At 39.0% G+C, this 23930-nt stretch overlaps 1 protein-coding gene across 1 annotated transcript; it reads right to left on the bottom strand.

Moving 5' to 3' along the window:
• Positions 1-23896, bottom strand: APLF (aprataxin and PNKP like factor; the record flags this gene model as incomplete). The annotated part of the gene is made up of 8 exons (XM_081997156.1): positions 1-203; positions 4901-4939; positions 6364-6410; positions 8987-9112; positions 15646-16034; positions 18818-18992; positions 22258-22388; positions 23798-23896. 8 exons carry the CDS (start codon positions 23894-23896, stop codon positions 1-3), a joined length of 1209 nt encoding a protein of 402 aa, XP_081853282.1.
• Between the last annotated feature and the right edge of the window lie 34 nt (positions 23897-23930).

Below are 23930 nucleotides of genomic sequence, written 5' to 3'. Positions count from 1 at the left end.
CTACTTTTTGGTCTTAACAAATCTATGTGCTTCCTGCAAAAGCGTTTCAACATCTTCATTATCCTTGTCTTCTGAACTTGGTTCCCAGTCAGAGTCTTCATCAGTAGGTTCACACTCCTCTTCCTCATCATCTATAAAGCTGTCATTAAGGTCATATTCATTTGGTTCATCATCACCACCTTCTTTCTCCACAGCCCTTTTTCCTGTAGAGACAAAAATGTCATATATTCATGAATCATAAACACAGAAAGAAAGAGACCTTCCAGAGACCATCTAGTCAGTCTCTCTCCTCAAGAGGAAAGAGAGAATCAACTAACGCACTCTACCCAATGCTTACTATTTTGATTTTCAAGACTCATGAACAGCTGTACCATCTCTCTCTCACACCTACCGCAGCACTTACCAGTCTGATCACTTCGAAAGTTTTCCTTACTGGCTTTTCTTCCAGCACTTGGAAAACAGTATCAGGCCTCTTCTGATAATGTCTTCTGACATCAGAAGATGACAATATCAGATAATGTCTTCTGGTAACTCTCCTTTCCTTAAGGAGTGGCGCACACAATTTCCCTAGTCATCTTCCTGCTACTTCTGTGTCTAAACAATACATCCCTCTTGCCACTCAGCCTCTAGCTATTGCTAGGCAGCTATTTTAACCCTAGATTTTCTGCCTTCATCCATACTTACTTAGGGCTATTTTATATTCATACCCTCTGGAATCTGACACTGCTTTTAACTTCCATTCACTTCTTTCATGAGCTTCAGGAGAGAGAAGGGAACCTGCTACCTCACTCACCTCCCACATTCTCAACTGGGATCCACGCTGAATAGTCTGTGCTTCTTTTCCAAACACGGGTTAAGGGAACAACAAATGCTGAATGCCACTTTCCCAAGCTGGGTGCAGCCTGCCTGTTTCCCAGTTCGGTCTATTCTATCACGCTGCCTTCTAATCTACTGTCCATCCATCCTGTTCACAACTTACATTTTGTGATGAAATTGCCTTTTGCCTTCGTAGTAACTTCACAATACTTTGTATCAGCAGAAATCAAAGACTCAGAAACCTCTGTTTACAAGAGACAGATGCTGTTTGCAGCACATTCCTAAACTTTTTTACACAGCTTGTTTTGCAGTATTCTTTTAATTGCTCGAATATGTTGGCACATGTTTAAGTGTCCCAGAGGCAGGATAATTCTGGTATTTGAAGAAGCCTTATCCATCTGACTTGTCAGTGTCTGTACAAAGCTGCTGCCAGGGCAGCACTGCCTTCTTTTATTTATCAGCAGCTGTGAACCTTCATCAGGTTTATTTCCACTGCTTCCTGATTTTGGCAGATGTGCGTAACCCTTGCTCTACAAGCCTACATTGTCTCCCCTTTTTCTTACGTGTCCGCAATTCCTAACTAGCCACAGTCTGTTAATATCCCAGTCATGTTACTCTGCCCTTAAGTCATACCTCTGAGTAAAACCATGTTCATTCCTCTTCTTCCCAGCCTCCAATTTCTGCATTCTTAGCTCGTCTAGAGATAGCCTGTCAATGATCTTGTACAGATAATTTATCTGTTGAGCAATTCTTATCATCATCTTTCATGTGAAACTATAAACGTGGGGGCTTTTTTCCTCAGCTACAGATCCCAGTTCAAATCATCAACATTTATCTTAACCGTAAGCATTTCTTAGCTACCTCTTGCAGTCTCGGGTCAGAGCCGCAGGCACTCAAGCTACGCGTGTGGTGAACAAATGAGAACATCGGTATCTTATCTAGTCAGATCACATCCTCTATTAGTTATGTTTTTCTACTAGTGGGAACATTACTATTCCAGAATTATCTTATGGTCTGATGAACATTTTATACTCTATAGCAACTTTCACCCAAGGTTTTCAAAAGCATGTTACGGCACTAGTCAAATTTCTCAAAGATACACAATTTTATAGGTGAGTTGTGCTACAGAGGCACTGAATGACCTCCTAGAATGCCAGCCATGTGTGACACAGCCAATAATATAACTGAGAAAAATCCTACGGCTGGCAAGTGGTATTCTTGGAAAGACCCACTGTGCACCACCCAGCAGAAAATCCAGAAAATGCCAACTGCCAATTTGAGTTGTAATCCACTATTATGCTTGCTAGTTTATTGTTTATCAGCCTTCAGAGGAACTTAATCATGTCCATGTTTACCATCAGAATTTCTTATAAGAATCACAGACTATGGTCCTGCAGAATGAATTATGTCTTGGACGGGAAAGGTCAAAACAAAGATGCCAAATACAGTAAGAACAAAATCCCTCTTGTCAGCTTACAAGAATAATAAAGCCCAAACCCGCTCAGCAAATAAAAGCTCTTCTTCACTTTCACAGCACTCTGGGAGGTATTTTGCAACAGAAGTAGGAATTCTGGCAAAATACTGATTAATTCCATCAAACTATTTTTTTTTCCTACAAATGCAGGAGGCGCATACAATGTTTTCCCTCAATCAACGCTTTTAGATTTCAGCAGTGAACGATGCACGCACTTCCACGTCTTCCTATTCCACCTCTTTCAGCTACAGTTTAATTCAGCCCCACAGCCCCTAACACTGCTCATTAAGCACAGTTCTGCCTGTTCCCTAGAAACATTATCAAGAAATCCTTGAAACTTTCTCTGAAGGTATCTGCTTCATGTGGGGAGAAAAAGCTTGCTGACCACCTCTTTCAAAGAGTTCAATTTGGAAGTGAGCTTGATTAGCTTGCTAGAAAACCTACAAAGAAGTGTGTAGGAGAATCCTGCACAGTCCATAGCCACAGCAGGTCATTCATCTAAGAAGCAAAAATGTAGTGAGGTCATTCAGTAGTGACAACTTAATGACAGCATAACTCTCACTTTTTTTTTCCTGCTTCCTCCCTTACAACCATTCCCCCAGTAATGAGCCTTAAATTGGTTCTCAGAAGATAGACCACATTCTTTACAGGAAATTTACAATCTCTCTGGTAGAAATTAGACTAAAAAAATGTTAAAAACTAAACATGTCAAATGTCATGTAGATGGTACCTTTTTCTTGGCTGGTGGAGTTTAAATACACTTGCATAGAAATTAATCCTGCTGTGCTTAACAATGCAGTTGTGCCAAACAGCACAAAATACAGGTTGACGGAGCCCTGACTGCTTGTGTGACTTTGCATGGCTCGGTACAACTGCCTCAGATGTGAACTTGCTGAGCCCAACCTTTTACAAGCTTTGCCCTCAAGAGAGCTAAGCAAGCCCATCAAGAAGACATCGGGGGGAAAAAAAAGAAAAAAAATCAGCAAATATGAACAGCACTTTAATTGATTAACTCCCTTCTTTGTCCTGCACACAGAATATCAAATCTTCCCTGGTTCTTACTTAGTAAAAGGAGCTGAATTTCACAGATTGAATTTCACTTCCGAGTTAAAAGTTTTACACGTTTACAACAGAAGCACTTTTCCTTCCATAGTCAGACTTGGCTGACCACCTGCCATGAGCTGTACACACAGGATTTGGGTAAGGAAGGTGTTCTTACGAAAGGCACAGCTACTGTTTAAAGCCTTCAAGATTAGATTTAGACTTTAGATAATGCACACAGTCCAACTTCCTTCATTATAAAATCTTAATCGCTCACTGCTCTTACAGTGCTGCTAACAATTCTCAGCATGCCGTAACACACATTTCTACAAGGGAGCAGTGATCAAGATGGGGCTTCAGAATATGCTACTGCACTGATACAACAGTATCAAGCATTCAGTGATTGCAAAAGTGCACACGTACCTGAGAAGCAAATGGGATGGGAAAGAAATTTCTCAGTGGAAAATATAAAAGCAACCTCTTGCATCCACCCATAACAGAAACGGAGGCCAAAACACTACACCTATTTGCACTTTTATTTATTTTTCTCTAGAAAGCAGATCTCTCTGTTTTGAGGAAAATGTTTTAGGAAATGCCCAGCCACACCTTGACCGTCAAGGAAGACAAGCCAGTTTCCACTTTCACTTGAGATGCAGCAGCTCCACATCCTCGTGCCATGTTCAGGCCAGTGAAAATGAAGACTGTGTATCATTAGACTTTCAGACTGCTCTTTAAAGCTCCCTTTTAAATTCTTTCAGAAAGAACAGGAAGCTTCACATGCAGAAGCTGAGACACAAAAGAAACCTGGAAACAGACTTAAAGGATATCTAAAACTGGAGTGAACATTGTCGGCAGCAGCAAAGCCAGCTAGGTGCGCCACTGGTAAATGGAGGAGGTATACACAATATTACAATTTACATTATCAAGAGAGACTACGGCTTGCCTGTGCTACTAGATAACCCTCACTGACGACTAGAAACTGAAGTGAGAAGGACATATATGTAGTTTACAGTGAAAGCTGCCCCCAACTCAAAGGCATTAACATTCTTCTACACTTCAGTGTCCTACCAAGCCAGCAACTTACCTGAAACAGCGATACCTCATAGTAAGTATAAAAAAAGCTCATGAACACATGCACAGATATCACTTGAAAGTTATTTCAAGGTCAATGCAATGCAGAAGGAATCTCTCTATGTTTCAAGAGCAATCAATCTTTACAGGGCAACCTTAACTAGTTGTGGATGAAATACTGGATTCCTTTCATCCTATTATGACTCCTGTGTAAGAAAGGAAGAATCAATTGAGCCACATGCGTGTCTCCTTAAAACGTTTGTTTTCTTGTCTGCTTCCAGGGCAGTACAGGTAGACACATCCAGGAAGCGTGGCACAAATTCAATTTCAGCACTATTCCTTGTAAAAAAGCAAGCAGGGTTTTACCAAAATGACGACGGCTTTCTCCTCGGGTAAGTATTATCAAGCCTCTCCAGCACTATCAAATACCCCCAAAAACCCAAAGGAGATCGGTTGCCTCCTATGCTGATGTGCCCATTCCTAACAGAATATACTCACCATTTTTTGAAGTTCGTTGTCGGGTTCCTCTTTCAGTTACTAAAGAAAGGAAAGTTACTAGTCAGCACAGAGTACAGTAACCTAGCATAAGGGTTATTCATAGATGTTGCTACAATAGAAGACTGACCTATTAAAATAAATGCTGCAATGGTTGTGCTGTATTTACAAGTATAAAAACTACCCCGTTGCCCAACACCCACCCCCTCCTTTTTTGTACTGAATGATTCCTGAGAGATTACCCAGATGAACTGTTCTTACAGTTGTGAACCATGCCATCTGTAGACAAATATCATCAATACTGGTTGTTTTGGGGGATTTTTTTTAAAGCAGAAAATTGGAGTATTTCAAAGCATTTAAATATTTTACACCGTTTTTTCCATACATGCAGTTTCTCCTTAATAATGTCATAATCCTGATTCTTTAAAGTAAAATACATTTATCATTACATTTCCATAACTGTTCTCCTCTGAAGTAGTATTTATTGCATTGGGATTTCAAGTGGGAAAAAATCTCCAAGTCATTGGACTTGCATCAGAGAAAGTACAAAAAATGCAAAGTATCTCTTTGAATTCTTTATGAGCAGACAAAAGATAAACAGTGCACGCCCCTGTGTTTTTCAACAAATCTATTTACTGGAAGATAAAAGACTAGAAAATGTTAGAATAGAAACTCAGATTCAGTTTTAATTCTATTCCCTCTATGCCTCAGGAGAACATACATGCAAAAATTTGTTCTCTCAGTAAGAAAATGACTGGTCAAAAAAAAATTTAAAATAAAATAAAAAAGACGACAGACATGCTTGCAATGTTTATTTTAAAGCATCACAGGACTTTAAAGCTGTATGTTACCTGAGGATTTCCTATCAAAAGAAAAAAATAAAAAGTAAGTACGTACATCTGTACAGTTCTGTGTACACTTTTTTCGATGGGGATGGAAGAAAACCTATAGAAATAATTTACTGCAGCAGCTATTTGAAACGTGGATAAATACTTCAGTAACACCTAAATATATTCCCTGTTTTCATTGTAATACTCCAGCTCTGAATGGAGGAAGTAGAATACAGACGTCAGGTAATATCACACTATTCCATGTTTCATTTTCAACGAAAGCTATTAAACTCGCGAAAATAGCCACTTGCCACACAGCATTTTTGTCAATTCACAAGACACAAGGCATACAAACTGTGTCAATTGTGTCTCACCCAGCCCATCTCCCTGCAGCTGAAAAACATTTGAAAAAGTGAGTGCAGGTTTGCAGCGGCCAAGCAACCTTCCTTACAACAGACAAGGGCAAAACCTCATGCCTGAGAAGAGCAAGGGTGCAGGGCAACACAGAGTAAGCTGCAAATGCAGCGTTATTCACGTACAATAGATGAAAGCATTTTATTCCAAAATTTTGGTATCTATTACTGGGTTTGGCAGTTCCTCCCCCCACTTTGAGCTATACTGAAGAACATGGCTTACCTGGAGGTACACTGTGCCTGTATTCTAGCTTGTGCTGTGGATTCTTCCTGTGAAAAAGAAAACAGTAAAAGCTTGATTCGCCATCTTGTTCCACACTTAACAAGCCCAGAGCTCTTTGGTGTTTTACGGATAATTTTAGTTTCTTTTTAAAAGAAAATTCTGTGACGAGTGCTTTACTGCAGTGTCTCGGCTTATAGAATGGAGGGTAGAAAAAAAAAAATCAGGTTAAATAAGAGTACCTCTTGTTTCAGCATCAAATAAAAAAAGAAAAAGATGGTTGATCAAAACCAAGAGATGAGATGGTTTCAAAAGTTGTAGGATGAGACGCATTTATCCAGCATATAACAAGAATTGATCCAATTATTTACTCTCACTAAAAATGAAACCAGAACATAACTTCTGGTGCATAAAGTACAATGCGTGCACAGTGCATCCCAGGTCTTGGGCATCCAGGCGTAGCTTCCACATTCTGCAACGCAGGGCTACAAATTAAATAGTTTGGTAAAATCAAAGAATTTGGAAAGAACTGCTTGTCTCTAAGGATCACGGGGAGAGGCCACAGAAGGATTCTTCAGCAAGATTACTCACTTCTGCAGTATGCTGCTGCAATCCATCAAATTCAGTTTACAAGTTTGTATGTCTTCCATAAAAAAATAGCATCAAAAGAAAATTTAAAGTCAACACACTCTTGGATCAATACAATAAAATCAATACAACAATAAATGTTCCCCTCATTCAGGCTGTGATCCAGGCCATTAACACACAGATTTATCCCCTCCCAAACAGTTATCCAATGCTGCTCTATTGTTTTAACTTGGTCCAACTTACGTTGTGTTAATCTGTCATGTTAGTATATCAGAGGCTTTTCTCAGGGCTGCATGTTAAAATAGTTTCAACTCGATTTATTTTTCTGAAGAAAATTTTTAAAAATTCTAACTTTGGCAGAAAACCAGTTCAGTTGTCCTAATTTTTGCTTCTGAAAATAAGCAACAATTAAAGCCCACTATTTAAGAATGACATACCATGTGACATTACTTGAAACTGGAGATTCATTTCTGCAACAGCAGAATTTCCTGTATATTTTACAAGATACCCTTGCTGTGAAGGCTGCCTTGTAAAATCAGTTGCTTATTTATGTTTTCTTATTCTTCAAAGAACAGAGTAACAGTTAGTCTGCATCAGAAAAATCTTATTTTTATGTCAAATAACTTGTGACAAATTTACACACTTCAAGTTGATTTACAGTTCCATAGTTACTGCCAAAGTACATTACGTGTGCATTAGAAGTGATAGTTATCTGAATAAAAAAGGAGGTACAGCTTCCTATTAAATACACTGTGCTGAAACAAAAAGAATTGCTTATTTCAGTGTTCTACGACTATTGTCAGCATCAGACCATTTGATCCTGACTCAAGGCATAGCCTCTAGATCATTCAATTGTGCTCCCTTCAAGTAGGAGCCAACAGATAAAGACAATTAAAAAAAAACCCAAAACACAAAAACTCTTCAAATTACATTTGTTGCTTTGTTGAAAGAATTATCATTGCTTCATGGGTGTGTCCTTTCCTCTAACTCCAAAGAATGAAACACAAACTAAGAAACGATCAACTAATACAGCAGAGAGGTTGTCTCATCTGGAAGAAGAGACAGTCTTGGATAAAGTATCCATTGTACTCCTGAAAAGTACACTGGCAATTTCGTGACCAGTATAAACCCGGATTTCTCATCCTGAGAGGAGAAATTTCTCTCATAGATGTTTCTCAGAAGAGAAAACTTCTATGCATTAGCTAAATATAACATGGCTTTTTCTTAAAAGCTGCCCTCATTTTGTTGCAGTCCATAGAGAACACGCTCTTCAGGATCACCACACTTTCTTGGAGAGAGGGGAGAAAATGTTTCTGCTCAGGCACAATCTTTAATACAGCAGCTGTTAAGTTTCCATATGCCCACACAGAAGTGCTATTGCCTCAAAGTACATCCTTTGTCCGTTGTGTCAGTTACAAAGCAGTCATTAAACTCTGCTAAATAAAAGTGTAAAACGCAGACATTGAGAAACAAAATGGAATAAAACAATTTTTTGAAGAAAAACAACAGTTTTTAAAAAGAAGCTGTACCAGTCAGCCATAAACTGGATTTTATTGCTGTTACTTAAATTATGCTTTTTAACAAATCAAATACTGATTAAAATAGAGGTTTTGTACAAAATCTCAACAAATACTTTCTCTAAATTTAAACTAAGAGTTACATAACAGGAACGACATGTAATAATAAATTTTTGTGTATGTGTGTACGTGTGTGTATACATATACACATATATATATATATATATATAAAAGAAGAACAGTTTACTGCATGCTGACAAGTGAAAAGGCGTTGATTTCTAGGTCATTGAATAGGTTCCAAAAGTCAAGTTTCCATGTTTGCCAGCTGAAACCACTAACAAATATTTTGCACAGACTTTAGTGCTTTAGTGGTAGCAGTCTGCCCACAGTAAATTTCAGAAGGCTACAGTCAAGATTTAACATCTAGAATTACTCATTATCCTAATGTCATTTTGCAATTCCATGGGAGAACATTCTTAACCTGTAAAAGAAGAAAAGCCATTTTGTACAGTGCTTCTTACCTATAACACGCCGTTCCATACGGACATTCAGGCCGATCATCATTGTTGTCCCGAGTTACTACCTCCGTTTCATGGTAGTCATTATCGTTAGGGTGACTGAACTGCTGAAAGTGAATGGGATTCTTCCTGCAAAAGATAAATCTATATTGAGAACTGACTGTTCCATTTAAACATGAGAAGGGGAGATAAGAAAGGTGTTACTGAATCAGTGACAACTCATTTTTCTGTGACTACACAAAGAGGAGCTTTTCATGTTTAACTTTATGAAGAATGTAAGATCTACTTTCAGGATAACAGAAGAAAAGTTTTATCTCAGCACATACTGCAAAAGAGGTTAAAACAGGAATTTTCTTATTTGCCATCAGCTTTAAGAGTCAGACCTCCAACACGTACACAAGCTACTGATGCAGTCACATAGCACGTGGCCAACTTGCTCTGTTATGACTCCCTCTGGAGCTACTGAAGTGCCACAGAAACCACTACCAAAGTCTTAGCTCGAGTTGAAGGCCAGTGCATTGCAGCCAAACAACTGCAGTGTTAAAGACTCCCTGCGCCCTCGGGTGGTCACCTATTAGCTTCAGGCAGTACGTCTCAATTATTATTTCTGTTCTGTATGCAAGTTACTGCCCACTTGAATACTTCGAATGCCAGCATATTATTCCAGGTGGAGCAGTCTCCTGGACGTTACGTTGATTATGCTGTCAAGTTTGCCTTGGCTACCATGACATTTTATTTGAAATATCAAATCACAATGATGACATGAAGTTGTACCATAAGACGTAACAACTGTACGTAGTTGAGTCAAACCAATGTTAGTGAGGAGAGCACGTTGCTAACATCCACAACTTTTTGCGCTACAACACTTACACAGCTGAACCCAAGCTGAGCAAGTAGCAATAGAAATATATGCATCACTGAAAGAACATTTCTGCTACTTCTAAGGGTATTCCTTTGTGTTTGCATACACACCATACAAGACAAGGCAGCTATAAACAACATAATTTAGAGAAGAGTTTGCTTTATAAAACTTCTGTAAGTGATGTTAAAAAGAACACAGAACAACATGTTATGACTTCGGGAGAAATTCATGTGACAGATCAACACATGTGACAAAAAATTATGTCAAAGTGATTACACCAGCATCAAAAGCAAATCTACTTCTTCCCTGTGATTTCTTTTAGGGATCCTTTTTTTTCAAGCATAATATTTAAAAGCAAGAAATGCGGCATATTTTAATAAATGATTTTCCAAAAGACATCCACAAAATACTTCAGTGATTTACCACCTTAATTCCCAGAGTACAAATCTTCAATGTATTTGCGCAAATTATAAGGGTGAACTGCTTGCCTCAAGCAAGAGAAATGACAACTTTAAACTACAGAGTAATTACTGGTTTAATTTACACTTGTTACAGCTGCATTTAGAAACACAATGCCAGAAACATGTATGTAGCTAGCCAGATACTCAACAGCTTCCTCCTCCATCACAGACACTCTTTCCTTTAAATTCACAGCTCTCTCTTATGACCTTTACAGGGAACAGTCAATATTAATGTCAGCATTTCAACTACCATCAAAAGAAAAAAAAGCTTGTTACAGCTTTTGCAAAACGATTACTTGTGTGTCATGAGCTCTACTAGCCATTCAGGCCTCCCTTTAGGCATTTGAAAAAGGTTAGGTATTTAGTATGAATACTTTAAACCTCCATTTGTCTGGTATCTTTCATTCAGGAAACCCAACAAGCAAGCTACAGATAAACTCTCCAATAAGCAACTTATCACTGATCCAGTGTCCCTTGAATCTACCTATGTAGGTGACAGACTTCTTGTCCTGGTCTTTTCCATTAATTTCTGCAAACTGTAGAGTAAGTAAATCCTGTTTCACTAGAAATCATTGCAAGGTTGCATTTACCAGTCTTTTATTCTATGACAAGTTCCCAGGAAACACGACTTCCTACATCACATTCAGACTGTCTGCCGAGTTCTTTTCCCATTTAAAAATAAATTAAATAAAGTTGTTTTAGAGGCTACTTGCTTTGTTTTCTAATTGCATAGCGCTAAATTCCTAGCAATCTTAGCAAGAATTTTCAGTCACTTGAAACACAGTTCATCATCTTAAAGGGATATAGAAGCAACTAACATTCTGTGAAATAATTTTAATATTTATTCCTACAATAAGATACATGTAGCATCATAGTCACCAAGGAAAGAAAGCCTAAGAGCTGTTGATTAGCCAACCTATTCCATTTTAGGAGATATGCATTTCCTTTCAAAAATCTACTTTGAAACCTACTTGGACAACACCAAACAGCCCTTATTGGAGGAAGGAAAAAAAGAAAGTAGCGTGGAAGGAAGGAGAAAGAGAAACGAAAGGGTCTTTACGTATGCTCCCTATCGCTAGCCTTCAGGATGCTTTGTGCCGGTGGATGATGCTCCTGAAATTATATATTACCTGTGAAGCACCTTAAACACATCTGTCCTGGTTTCAGCCAGGATTGAGTTAATTTTCTTCACAGAAGCTCGTGTGAGGCTATGTTTTGGATTTGGGATGAGAAAATGTTGATAACATGCTGATGTTTTGAGTTGTTGCTGAATTGTCAAGGACAGTCCAGCTTCTCATGCTGACCTGCCAGCAAGAAGGCTGGGGGTGCACGGGAAGCTGGGAGGGGACACAGCTGGGACAGCTGACCCAGGCTGGCCAAAGAGATATTCCATACCATATAACGTCATGCTCAGTATATAAAGCTGGGACGAAGAAGGAGGAAGGGGTGGAGGGACGTTCAGTTATGGCATCTGTCTTCCCAAGAAACCGTTACGCCTGATGGAGCCCTGCTTCCCTGGAGATGGCTGAACACCTGCCTGCCCGGGGGGAGTGGTGAATATTACCCGTGAAGCACATTAAACACATCCTACTTCAGGTGCTCAGAACTAGTAGAAATATCGTATTTTGCCTTACCTTTACCTGGGTAATTTGTACTTACTCCACTTCTGTGTGTTTTAAAACGATATCCAGCAAAATAAAGAGCAGCAGAGAAGTGCATAGCTTATATTAAGCAAACATGTTCCCTTCTTGCAAAAATCTAAAGCTTCTTCCTTTCATTAAGGGTTTGGTTTGTTTAGGGGGCTGGGGGTTAGGTTTTTGGGTTTTTTTAGACACAAGAGATTTGAGGTGTAAGAGCACAACATCTGTAATGCCATGAGCTGCAGTCCACAGTTGATTAAATAGTTTCACAACAAAACCTCACCGCACAGGAATATGTGATTCATTTGATCAAAAAAAACCCATTAAGCTTTACTCACACAAAAATTAACCCATTAAAAGCTTATTTTAAGAATAAAGTTTTATAGAAGATTTGCTTTCTCATAATCATACTCACACAGTCGCTGCAGCTTTGCTTTCACAGAAACTCTCAATTTGTATACTCACACTTCATGATGCAGGAAACTACACAAATAAAAATTACGCAAATTAAAGTGATAAAGTTCTTCAGAATCAATGCAGTCATCTCAAGCAGAAGTTGCGTATGGCTCAGTGAAATATTTAGGACAGTTTTTTGTCTGTGCAGCTACCAAATGCAACTTAAAAGCTTTTTCTACAGCAAGTTTAACTGATTAGGTCAAAACCCCTGGCTCTTCACAACCACACACAGAAGACCCCTGCCATTTCAAGGGCTTATTTTCCCAGCCACTAAAGACATTGGCAGTGAAGATGTAATGAATTACCAGCAGCCGTTACGACGACACAGAATTCAAGACTGAAGTTATGCCACAAATGCGCCCGAGATGTTTATAAGTTCTAAACTCTAAGTCTTATTAGAAGACAGGAATTAAAAAAAAGACAGATGCAGGTCTTCAGCTGCCAGATTTACAAGCTTAAGGTGAAAGAAACAATACTTTCATAAACAAAGAGCAAAGTATTTAAAAGAATGCACATACAAATCCAAAGACTGGTTGAGTGTGCCCTGCTTTGACAGCTACGGGAAAGATTGACACACACCCAGTCAGCAGAGCACTCTATCTCAGGCTAGCAAAAGGACAGAATTGTGGACAAAAGAAATGTGCGTTCCAGCTTTAGAGATGAGAGTTCAGGTCTACCACACCCCTTCTACACAGACCTTGAGAAGAGGGGTTGTGTTTGGATTAATTTTAATTCCCTATTCCTCTAACTTTGGAAAAAAACAATAGCTGACAAGAAAACAAACACGAGACAGTATTCAAAGAGTAAGTTCCTGGACAACAAACATGCTCAGACATAACATAGAGCACTTCGCCTCCTAGTGGTAATAGCAGTTTCTTTTAGCTTCTTGAAGCTTTGGACTACCTCAGAAAGAGAATCTGACACTGACGGACAATAACAAGAAGAATCCCTGGAGTGAGAGGTGTGCATCAAGCTTGATTCTTTCAAAAACAGTGTTTTCAAATGCCTAAATGAAGAAACCGAACCATGGGCTACAAAATTATTTCCTAAATGTTTAAGATACACCTTAGAGAATCTAATCAAATCAACAGAACTAGTTTTCAAATGTTTTACATTTGTGCTATTTTACTAGGCACCTACCAAAGGTGCCTAAGTCATATCCAGAAGTCAAGTATCTCTTAATAGGAGCTTACAAAAATAAAAACTAGAACTCTGAAGAGCATTTAGTTATGGAATAAATGACATTTTATGAATAAGAAAACTTACCCAGAAAAATTTTTAAGGAAATGTTACGGTTACCAAAGCAGTCCTCATTTAAGATGATGATGCCTACGGCACATCTGGTTAGAAGACACCTTTCGTAAGGTTAAAGTAATGGAGAGGGAAACCAACTATACCCATTGTACTCAAAAGAGCACTCAAAGCTGCTCCTCTTCCTTGGCAACTCTAAAAACTAGTTTTTGCTCAAGGAAAACGCTACACAATGAAAAACTGAAGACACTATCAATGTGTTCCTTCAAAGTACCCATTCACATCTCACTTACGTACACGTCCTGTTAAAAATATGGGTAACTGCAATGACTTGCTTTAATCCAACATAGCTATCCCATTGATGCAGAAAGACTACTTGATGGGCTTGTATGAAAAGCAAATACTAAGACAGACTGAAAAGCATATTTCTTTTGCTGTAAACAAGCAGGCTTAGTCTCACAATGTTTCCAGCAGACCAAAGCTGATGTTTTTGATGCTTCATATTTACAAACTTCTCCAACAGAAGACTTTGTTATGTGTTATTTCAGAGCATTCTTTTTTCTTACAAAGCAATACTGTCCAAAAGCTTTAGAATAAAGACCCAAGAACAAACGTACACATACAGACTCCTATTCCGTATTACCTGTAACTAAAATACGCCTTCCTAAACATTAGGAATCCTTCAGCATATTAGAGCATTAAATCAGCTTAACCCCCATACAGGGGAAAGCTTGTCTTAGCAAAATTAAAAGTAGCCGGAGCAAACTAGAGGCTGCATTTGTACTACTGGATCAGCTTAACTGCCTAATAAAACATGTTTTTATCATATTCATTATGGGCAAAATTTGAGATGTGTGGAAAAAAAAGCTAGATGAAAGCTGAAAATCTGATGTGCTCGTTAACGTAACAGCTTTAAACTTTTGATTTACACATTGAACATAAACGAGAACCCATTTACTCATGCTTGCTTGTTTTCTAAACCACCTCACTGTTTTTCCTATTGTTCAAGCCCCTGGGGGGAAAAAAAAACAACATTCAAAATCACAGGACCACTTTTTTCCTGGCTTAGCCTTATCTCTTGTGCTTACAGTGCGCACAGATTTATCTAGAGCTCAGAGCCTTCTCCTAAATGCAGTCCTCAGGTCATTGGTCATTTGCTAGCCTCAGGACCACTTCTAGATTTGTATCTTCCCTTTGTTACATCAACATATGGCACTCCAGATCTCTTCTGGGCAGAAAGAACTAGCATTCAGCACTGGCATTTTGGAACTTCGCTGGAATGTTTGTTTTGCACACAACATTTATATGACAGATCTTTCAACATGAAGTGAGAAGATGTAAGGGCGGGGCGGGGAAATTCTTCTTCACCTGAAGTATTACCAAAGACGCTGACCCGGTAAGGGTTAGCATGGAGTTTGTAAGTATGCCTTGTTCTGGTTTTAGGGAAAGGAAAAAAAAAGGGGGATAGACTGGCCAATTTATAATAAAAGTAGTTCTTGATTATTTAGGGATGACAAATAATAAGTATTTTAAATATTCTTATCACAAAGCATGGAATAACTTCAATAAATACAATTATCTTTCATAAAAGTTTCACCTGCTAATAAAACAAGCCTACAGGGTCTATGTTGGGCATTTCAACCATTTACATCTCTTCTCCCTCCTGGTACATGTACTGTATATACAGGGGGGTTTATTGCTTTTCTTTTTAAAATGGACCTTTGTCTCTTATTCCCTACAACACTTCATCTTTTAATTTGTTCAAGTACTTCATCCCTTGTTTGGGTTATATTAGCAGTTAGCAAGACATCCTGGCTTCTCCCTTTATACTTTTACAATTCTTGTTAGGCCATTTGTTTCTCATCAGTCCCCTGCTTACCAAAGATTTTTTTCAAATCAAAACTTGTAACGACTTTACTGTTTTCTCTTCCATAGCTCATACATTACTACTTAATAATAAGCTATCTTAAGCTAGTTTTAATTTTGCTTTACCTGTAACAGCCTGTTCCATACATGCAAGGTGTCCTCTTATGCTTGATGTGTTTGGAGCTTTCTGAAGCATCTGCACTTCTGGTTGAATCAGAAATCTCAGTCTCGTAATCCAGATTTGCATCAGGCTCAAGAATCCCTTCCTGGGCACCAAAATATGGGGAAGTCCTGCCCCAGTAACCTTGTTGGCTTGTAGAACCAGTAATCTGCTCTTTGTTTTCTGCTTCCTCAATTATATTTGCTTTACTGGAGATCTGACCTATTCTTTTAGACCGTTTACTATGCAGCTGCCTATAATTTTTTTCCAGAGAACTTCCAGGGTTTTTTGTTCCAGTCTTGCCATTTCCTTCCATGTTTCTCATGGTATTCTCAAGAGGAAATCCAGATGTATTCTGTGGAACAAGGTTACATTTTGAAGGACCTGAAAATTTACACTCTTCAAAATCAAAAGCTTTAAGATCAAACTCTGCCTCATCTCATCATTCTGGTTTTCAAAATCAGAGAATCGTAGAACAGCCCAGATTGGAAGAGGCCTCAAAAGATCACCTGGTCCAGCCTTTAAAAATCTTCTACTCCGCTTTCCAAACTGAAGTTAGCTGCCAAATACAGCTGCTGAATAAAAGGTTCAAGTTAAGAACACACACAAACACACAACTTAAAGGAAAACTTATCCTAAAGCTCCTGTCCTCAGCTTCAGTTCCCTTACAACACAGACAGGCTCCTCTCTCACCACCTCAATTTGTGAATAGTCCAAGGACTTTAGTTTAAATTAACTTTCAATTAAAAGTACTGCTCCTGAAAAATGAATGGGGGTTATACATATGAAGATATAGTAGACTGTAGAAGAACATACACTCCTATACAAGAATCAATTTTAATCCCTTAAGTACCAAGTTACACGGGATATATATATTTATATATGTGAGACACATGCACCTTGAGTTTAATCCCACCCCAATATACCTTAAATGCTTCAGCTCATGACTCTAAATCCTAAAACAGTTTGTCAGTAGATACCATCAGGCAACAATTTCACTTTTGACAAATACTGCACTTTAAATTTTTGAATATATGTACACTTAAAATAAGAGATGTGTGCTTTAGAAAAAGCATGAGATACATAACCAAGGCAGGAACATTGTCCCAACAACTGGAGACGTTACCTGGAAGCATACCTATATCGAAGGCTGAACTACTCTGATACACAACACAACTATTCAAAGGTCTCTGCTCTCTACAGTTTATTATCCAAGTTCCCTCTCCAGTAAATTTATACTTAGTTTACACAGATGTGTTTGGCAGAGCTTGAAAAATCAGCTGGTGGTTTCCCATTTTATTTTGTTCCTTTCAATGCAAGTCTCACAAAATGTTAACCAAAGCCAGACACAATTACATTTCAGCAGCAGTGCGATTAAGAAAGGGCAAAGTCAGCATTAATATCAAATGATACTGACAGCAGCATATTTAGTAATTCAATTTAGAGACAAAGATGACTCTTTTATTGAGACTCCCAAAATAAGGCTCACCAAACAACTGCAGCTTATGAAATAAGCCTTCATATGCAAGAGGACTAAATTACTCTAATTTGCCACTACCACTTGTGACTTCTCCACTACATACTTCCATCCATTGCCTATATTGTATATAATGAGACTAAACACTTTCACACTTAGTATGGCAACTAGTTAAAAAATAGGATGCAATCAAAGAAATCCAGAGATGATAGTACTATTGGCACTGGTTATACCATGTATATGACCTCACTGCCTTCTGGCAGCTGCTGGCACTTAGAGTTAATACTCTTTTTACTTCCTACCCTACAGCAGATTTTCTCAATCACTTTAAATATGACAGCAGGAGAGTGATTTTGGTTTTGATATAAAAATTCCAATCTTTTAGAGCTCTCTCTGATTATTACTTTTGCTTCCACTAACCCATTATTTTTTTCCTGCAAAGTTCTGAAGGCAATTTCTTACACTGTGCTCAAGATAAAAATGATTTATGAAATTATCAGAAGAAAAGTAAGGCAGGCTTCATACTTAAAAATTTCAAAATGTAGTAATTCTTTATGTAGTCACTTACCTTAAAATTTGACAAAGAGAAACTAGCACTGCAGCTGGTATTAATGTACCTAGCCAACAACAAAGCTCACCACTCGGAACACTTTTTCAGATTAAAAGATACCACTATGCTCTATCAAAACTACCCTGAAGGGTATGCTCTCCATGAGTAGATCATTTTGGTTAACCTTAATATTTAATTAAAACACAAAACCAACCCCCACTTGTTTTCAGTGTCAAAACCAGTGAAGCATACCAAATAATTGTATTTTCAGTATCTTACCAGCTCCTAGAACAGATCCAGGCAATTCTGATGCTTGAGATTAGAAACACCCCCCCAGGTTGTTCACTTAAAGGAGAAGTCAGTGCAAGCCTCACTTTGCTCTCACCAGAATATGTTTTGTTTGTCTTTGATAATGACCCTTCTCATTATTATAAGGGTGCTAGCAAGTAAGCCTTCAGCTGCCTATAAATGCAGCTGTACTTTAAAGACACACAGACACACTGACCAGCTGGACTGAAGTGTCTCTTCATTCATTGCCACAGATCATTTTGGATTTCAGATTACTTCTTTTTCTTTCCTTTTTTTTTTTTTACTCATATTTTGAGACAGTGGCACAAGCACGCTCCCTGCTATCTTTCTTCAAAACATAGCACTTGCTAAGCCACATACCATTATTTTCTAACCATAAAACTTCATCAGCTAGAATGGCACTGGTTTGGGCAAAGTCCAGTGTCGCATTACATCAGTGTCATACCATCACCTATCCTTAAAGGGTTCTCAGAAAAAGAAACTACGCACCAAGCCATTCCTAGGATCAGTATTTTGGCTCTGTGTCTTCCAGCCTCTTGCTGTAAACCTGGAAGTCTGGAATTTCTGTGGAACATTCGGGGCCTCCTTCCCAAGAAGGAAGTGCAAAAAAACAAATCTCCAAAGGCTTCCAGGATCCTTGCTATAAAGCTGTCCAATGTACTGGCATTTCAAAGCAACTCTTAAACAACAAATCACAAGCAGAGTACATAGTTATGTTGTAGACCCAAGCTTTAACATGACATCGCCAACTACATTCTCATTTTTTGAAGTACCATGGTTCTGCCCTGAGCCAAAAAATTACCTGAGATGAAGGGACAGGGATGGAAAGACAGCTCCTTTTCCCTTGATCTTGCTCTTCACCTTCAAAATCCTCTATAGTTTCTTCAGAAGCTAATCTTTTTTTCTGCTGCACATTTACTTCCGATTTTAGTGACTCCATATTACTCTCTCCCCTTCCTTGGCCTTTTTTCATTCTACTACCTTGAAAGAAAAATAAAAGGGTACTTTCGGAATGCAACTTCTACAGCGAAATCCTGTCCATGTTAGAAATATAAACCTTTGTCAAAGCAGAACACTGGGCAAAAAGCATGAGAAATAGCAGCAGTTGTGCATGTGCTGTTTCAACACCACATTTTCCACTTCCCGCTTATAGGAGTAAAAAGTATGTTTTAGAATGAAACAGATGCTTGAGGGGGATATTTGAAGGAAAACAATAAATACAGGGCAAAGAATATTCTGGACTGACTGTATGAGTATGACTGACAATTTCATTTACACAATAGGAGCTGATAAAGTAAATCAAGTGTCCAAGGACAACTTTTGCCAGAGACCTTTCATGTAAATCTCACTTCAGACTACCAGTTTATACACACAAACATTAATTAATTATGACATGGCAAAATCGGGGTACACCCACTTGCCTAGTCAAGCACGTCATGGTTGATTATTTCATCAGCTAGTAACCGACAGAAAGACAGCAAATGTTGTGCCTCTCTTTGGAAAGCTTTCCATCCCAGAGAACTGTTAAGTTCTCTGTACTGAAGCAGTATTTTCTGGATATATAGCTGGGAGACAGGTACGGCCATTGTGCCTGTTTTGTTATAGCTCCATCTGCTGCAAAATGCATTCAGAAGGAAGATATTTGATGCCATTTTGCAAGATTTCAAAAACTCTCTCCCTTCAAAAACACACAGACAGGCCAGAGGCATCCATAGGCAGCAAGACCTCTTCCAAATGTTCATGTCTGACTTCCAAACAACAAATTGGCATTCCCTTTCAAGTAGGAAGGCATACGGAAGAGAATCAAGAGGGCAGCCCTTTCATTTTACTCTCTACCTTTCCGTCTAATACCGCCCTTAAAAGATGCAAACCATTTCACAATTTTAAGGAAATACAAGATTTGCAGAAGACATTGGATGTTTTATAAAAGCAGCCCATTCTCAGCTGGCATCATTATCTCATGTAATGAATTTTTAAATAGCTCCAATAGTGTACGTATGTATCCCTAGCTCCCTCAAGGTCAGGCCTTCAACAGCACACATACCCCTTGCCCACACAGCTCCAAATCTCAGCGCCTACATGATCAAAATGTACAGTCTTTGAAACAAACATTATATACACACATAACATTATAGTACCTGTGGAGGAAAAAAAACACAAAACCACACAAACAAAAAAACCCACCCCGAAAAAAACCCAAAAATAAAACCAAACATAAGAAAACAATCACGCTAGTGCAGGACTCAACAACTCAACACAGCCAGCAGAAGTCCTCTGGTACATGCAATTTTTACATGTGAGGGTGTCCTGGTTTCAGCCAGGGTAGAGTTAATTTTCTTCACAGAAGCTAGCGTGAGGCCGTATTTTGGATTTGGGATGAGAAAATGTTGATAACATGCTGATGTTTTGAGTTGTTGCTGAATAGTCAAGGACAGTCCAGCTTCTCATGCTGGCCTGCCAGCGAGCAGGCTGGGCGTGCACGGGAAGCTGGGAGGGGACACAGCTGGGACAGCTGACCCAGGCTGATATTCCATACCATATAACGTCATGCTCAGTATATAAAGCTGGGACAAAGAAGAAGGAAGGGGTGGAGGGACGTTCGGAGTTATGGCGTCTGTCTTCCCAAGAAACCATTACGCGTGACGGAGCCCTACTTCCCTGGAGATGGCTGAACACCTGCCTGCCCATGGGGAGTGGTGAATGAATTCTTTGTCTTGCTTTGCTTGCATGCGCGGCTTTTGCTTTACCCATTAAACTGTCTTTATCTCAGACCATGGGTTTCCTCACTTTTACTCTTCTGATTCTCTCCCCCGTCCCACCGTGGGGGAGTGAGCGAGCGGCTGCGTGGTGCTTAGTTGCCGGCTGGGGCTAAACCACGACAGAGGGAATAAGCCAGCAAGGAACAGTACAGATTTAGGGGGGAAAGAAAAAAAGTTTCTTTTGCTTCTTATAGTTGTCTCAAAATTAGTTTTTGAGGAAAGGAATAGGCAGGGTAGCCAATGGCATATGACAGAGGTGTTTAAAGCCACAATTGCCCAGGTCAATCCATCCTGACACCTGCATTCAGCACAGGAGGTAAGAAGCAATTGGTCAGACACTATGTGAAATACTTCTGCAGGCCTGCTTGGGCATCAAGAGCCAAATTTTTTCATTATGCCATCTCAGCAGAAATAGCAGGTGGAAACAGAGGCATTAAAGGATAGCTGTTGGACACAGAGGAGCGGATACGCACACACCAGCCACAGTGCATACACTTAGACTAACGAAGGAAACTCAGCAGTTAGCATCTGAACTACCTCACACCTCACCACAGAACAGGAAGCAGGGTGGGGCATGCTGTCTTCAGCAAAGATAGAAACGCTGGGGGAGCGCTGTTGATGTACGTAGTCATTTTCCTTCTCTCATTTCTTTAGTCCTCCAGTTCTATCGATAAAAAGTCATTGGAAAAATAAATGCCTTGCAATTAAGTTTATCGGAGAATGTCTAATGGCGGTTTTAGAAGTCTTTACAAGCTCCCAGGACCAAAGCCAGACATGCTAGAAAGTTTTCTTGGGATTGTGCCAATGAAGCACCCTTGCGTCTCCCATTGATAGTGACTAAACACAGTATTCTGCTGCTGTTACCACTGATACACTGGAGAAGTTTATCGTACATTCAGCAGTTTCCTTTTGTGAGAAGGACGAGAGGGAATGCAAAACTATTTTAGCCTCATCCTGGTAAGACACTACTATAACTGCTCCTCCTAGGAAAAAACTTTGGACCAAGTGATCCAAGTTTGATTCAGTCATGGTTAAAAAAACTACCACACACCACCACCAAAAACACCACTTTACAACCTGTGAAATTAGAAGAATCTAAATTTAGAAGGGCAATACATCAGTGACTTGAATGTGGAGAAGGCTCAGAATTCAAGGTACAGAAACTACCTAGAATTTCCATACTAAAGAAAACGGGCGAGTTTATAGGAAAGGGCTCCAGAACACCAGGTGTTCAGCTGTCCAAAGACAGTATACTACCCGACATTAAAAAAAGAACAGAAAGAAAAATCAACTGATCAAGAGAGCTCTTTCATGCCCATAGGACAAAGGAGACAACAGAAGTCAGTCTCTGTTAGCTGCCAGGCACAGACGATGGAAAGAGAAGTAACACATTAATACTTTCTACTACCATAATTACAATTTAAGAAAATGAGATCAAAGCACATAAATGTGTATTGGTAAGCAAACCTACTGCACTGCAAACTTACCTCCTTTCATTACAGGCTCGGAAATCCTCTGAACCAGGAGATCTCTTTCCAGCATCCAGGATGGAAGCACTCTCTTCCTTTGAATAGATTTTGACCGTTCACTTTCATTATCATCAGAAGGAGGAACCTGAAACAATATTTACTGTTTAGTGCTTTTCTCCAGTTACAAAAGAGGTGGAAAAACTAGAACACAAGTTTGTACACAGTTATGTCCTTCAAACACAGCCTGGATAACCACCTACTTTTTGGATGGTGCCCATCGCCTGAATTTTCTTTTTTTTTTTTTTCCTTTTTTTCTTTTTTTTTTTTTAACAGTTCCTACTCACTCATAAAAATAACATCTGTAGCAATTTTCATGTAGTAAAAAAAAAGCAAACACAAAAACAAAAGACCTCCTTAGACCTTTGGAATAAATATCTAAAAGGCTACAGACTGAAAGTTTCATAGAAGAGCTATATCAGCATCTTGCTATAGAGTTTCAACACATAGAATGCAAAAGAAAGAGGAGGTTTAACAAACAAATGTCTATTTGTCAAAAAAACAGAAACGTCTTGCTAGCATTCTCTCAATTCCTTTCTCCAGAAAGGAACCACACTCTAACCAACTTAAATACACAAAGTCATGTTGAGTCCATGCTTATGTACTGAAAGTAATACTACCAGTTTGAATCTCTACTTACTAAAAGGTAGGTATCCATCCCAGGAATCTCTGCTACAGTGAAAGCTGACATTTCATTTGTTGCACATAGTTATCTACTGTGCAACGGCATTGACCAACGTGTCCCTTTTACCACTGTATTGCTCGATACACAACAGAAGACCTAAGAAAAACACCACAGGCTCCATACACTATTTATCAGACTGTCTGAAAGCCATTTCCACTCAGCAACATTTAAAAAAAAGCAGAAGATACTTGCTGTGTAAACTCTTTTTACTGGACAAGATGCTGGCTGCCAGAGAAAAACAGAAGGGTTATTCAGCTGTGTGTTTGTATGGACCTTAACAACACAACCCCATCACAGCTGTATGATTCAAATTAAATAGGCTGCTAGTACACTATAAGCAGATATTACTCATAGCCAGCACAAGGTATCTACAGTCCAACTACAGGCTCTCCAGACATAAATTTCAGAGGCTTTTAGGCTGGTTGAAGAACAGTCATTCCTTCCCCAAGGCCTTCACAGGTCCTTACAGCAGAGTTACGGATACAGATCAGAACTGGACTTTGTTCTGCAATACTGAACTCAGCTACCACACTGTTAGTTCTAAATATTCCTGTAGCAATAGCAATTTTTGTATATTCCAGAGAAGCAATTACTGCAGCGTAATTATCATAAATACACAACAAAAATATATTCATATACTTGTATAGCATACAATCCCAAATCAATAAAACAACATATACTTTGAGCATACAACTTTGCCAGAATTTACTTCTCAGGGCGGGGAAAAAAAGAGTTTAGAAAACACAACACCTTCACTTAACTGCCAACGCAAGCCTACAAATATTAAATTTAATTTAGAAATTAGCACCCACCAAATGTCTGGAAGTAGCATCATTTTCTCTCATTTTTGCGGTTCCCCGTGTCTCAGAGTGGGAACATGCCGGTTCTATTAACGATGGACTACAAGACATCTCGACAGGATGAACAGTTGGTGCTGCTTCTGCA

The sequence above is a fragment of the Phaethon aethereus genome (genome assembly GCF_964289735.1).
Source record: "Phaethon aethereus genome assembly, chromosome: 3".
Taxonomy (NCBI): domain Eukaryota; kingdom Metazoa; phylum Chordata; class Aves; order Phaethontiformes; family Phaethontidae; genus Phaethon; species Phaethon aethereus.
This window is presented reverse-complemented; position numbering and strand designations above follow the sequence as displayed.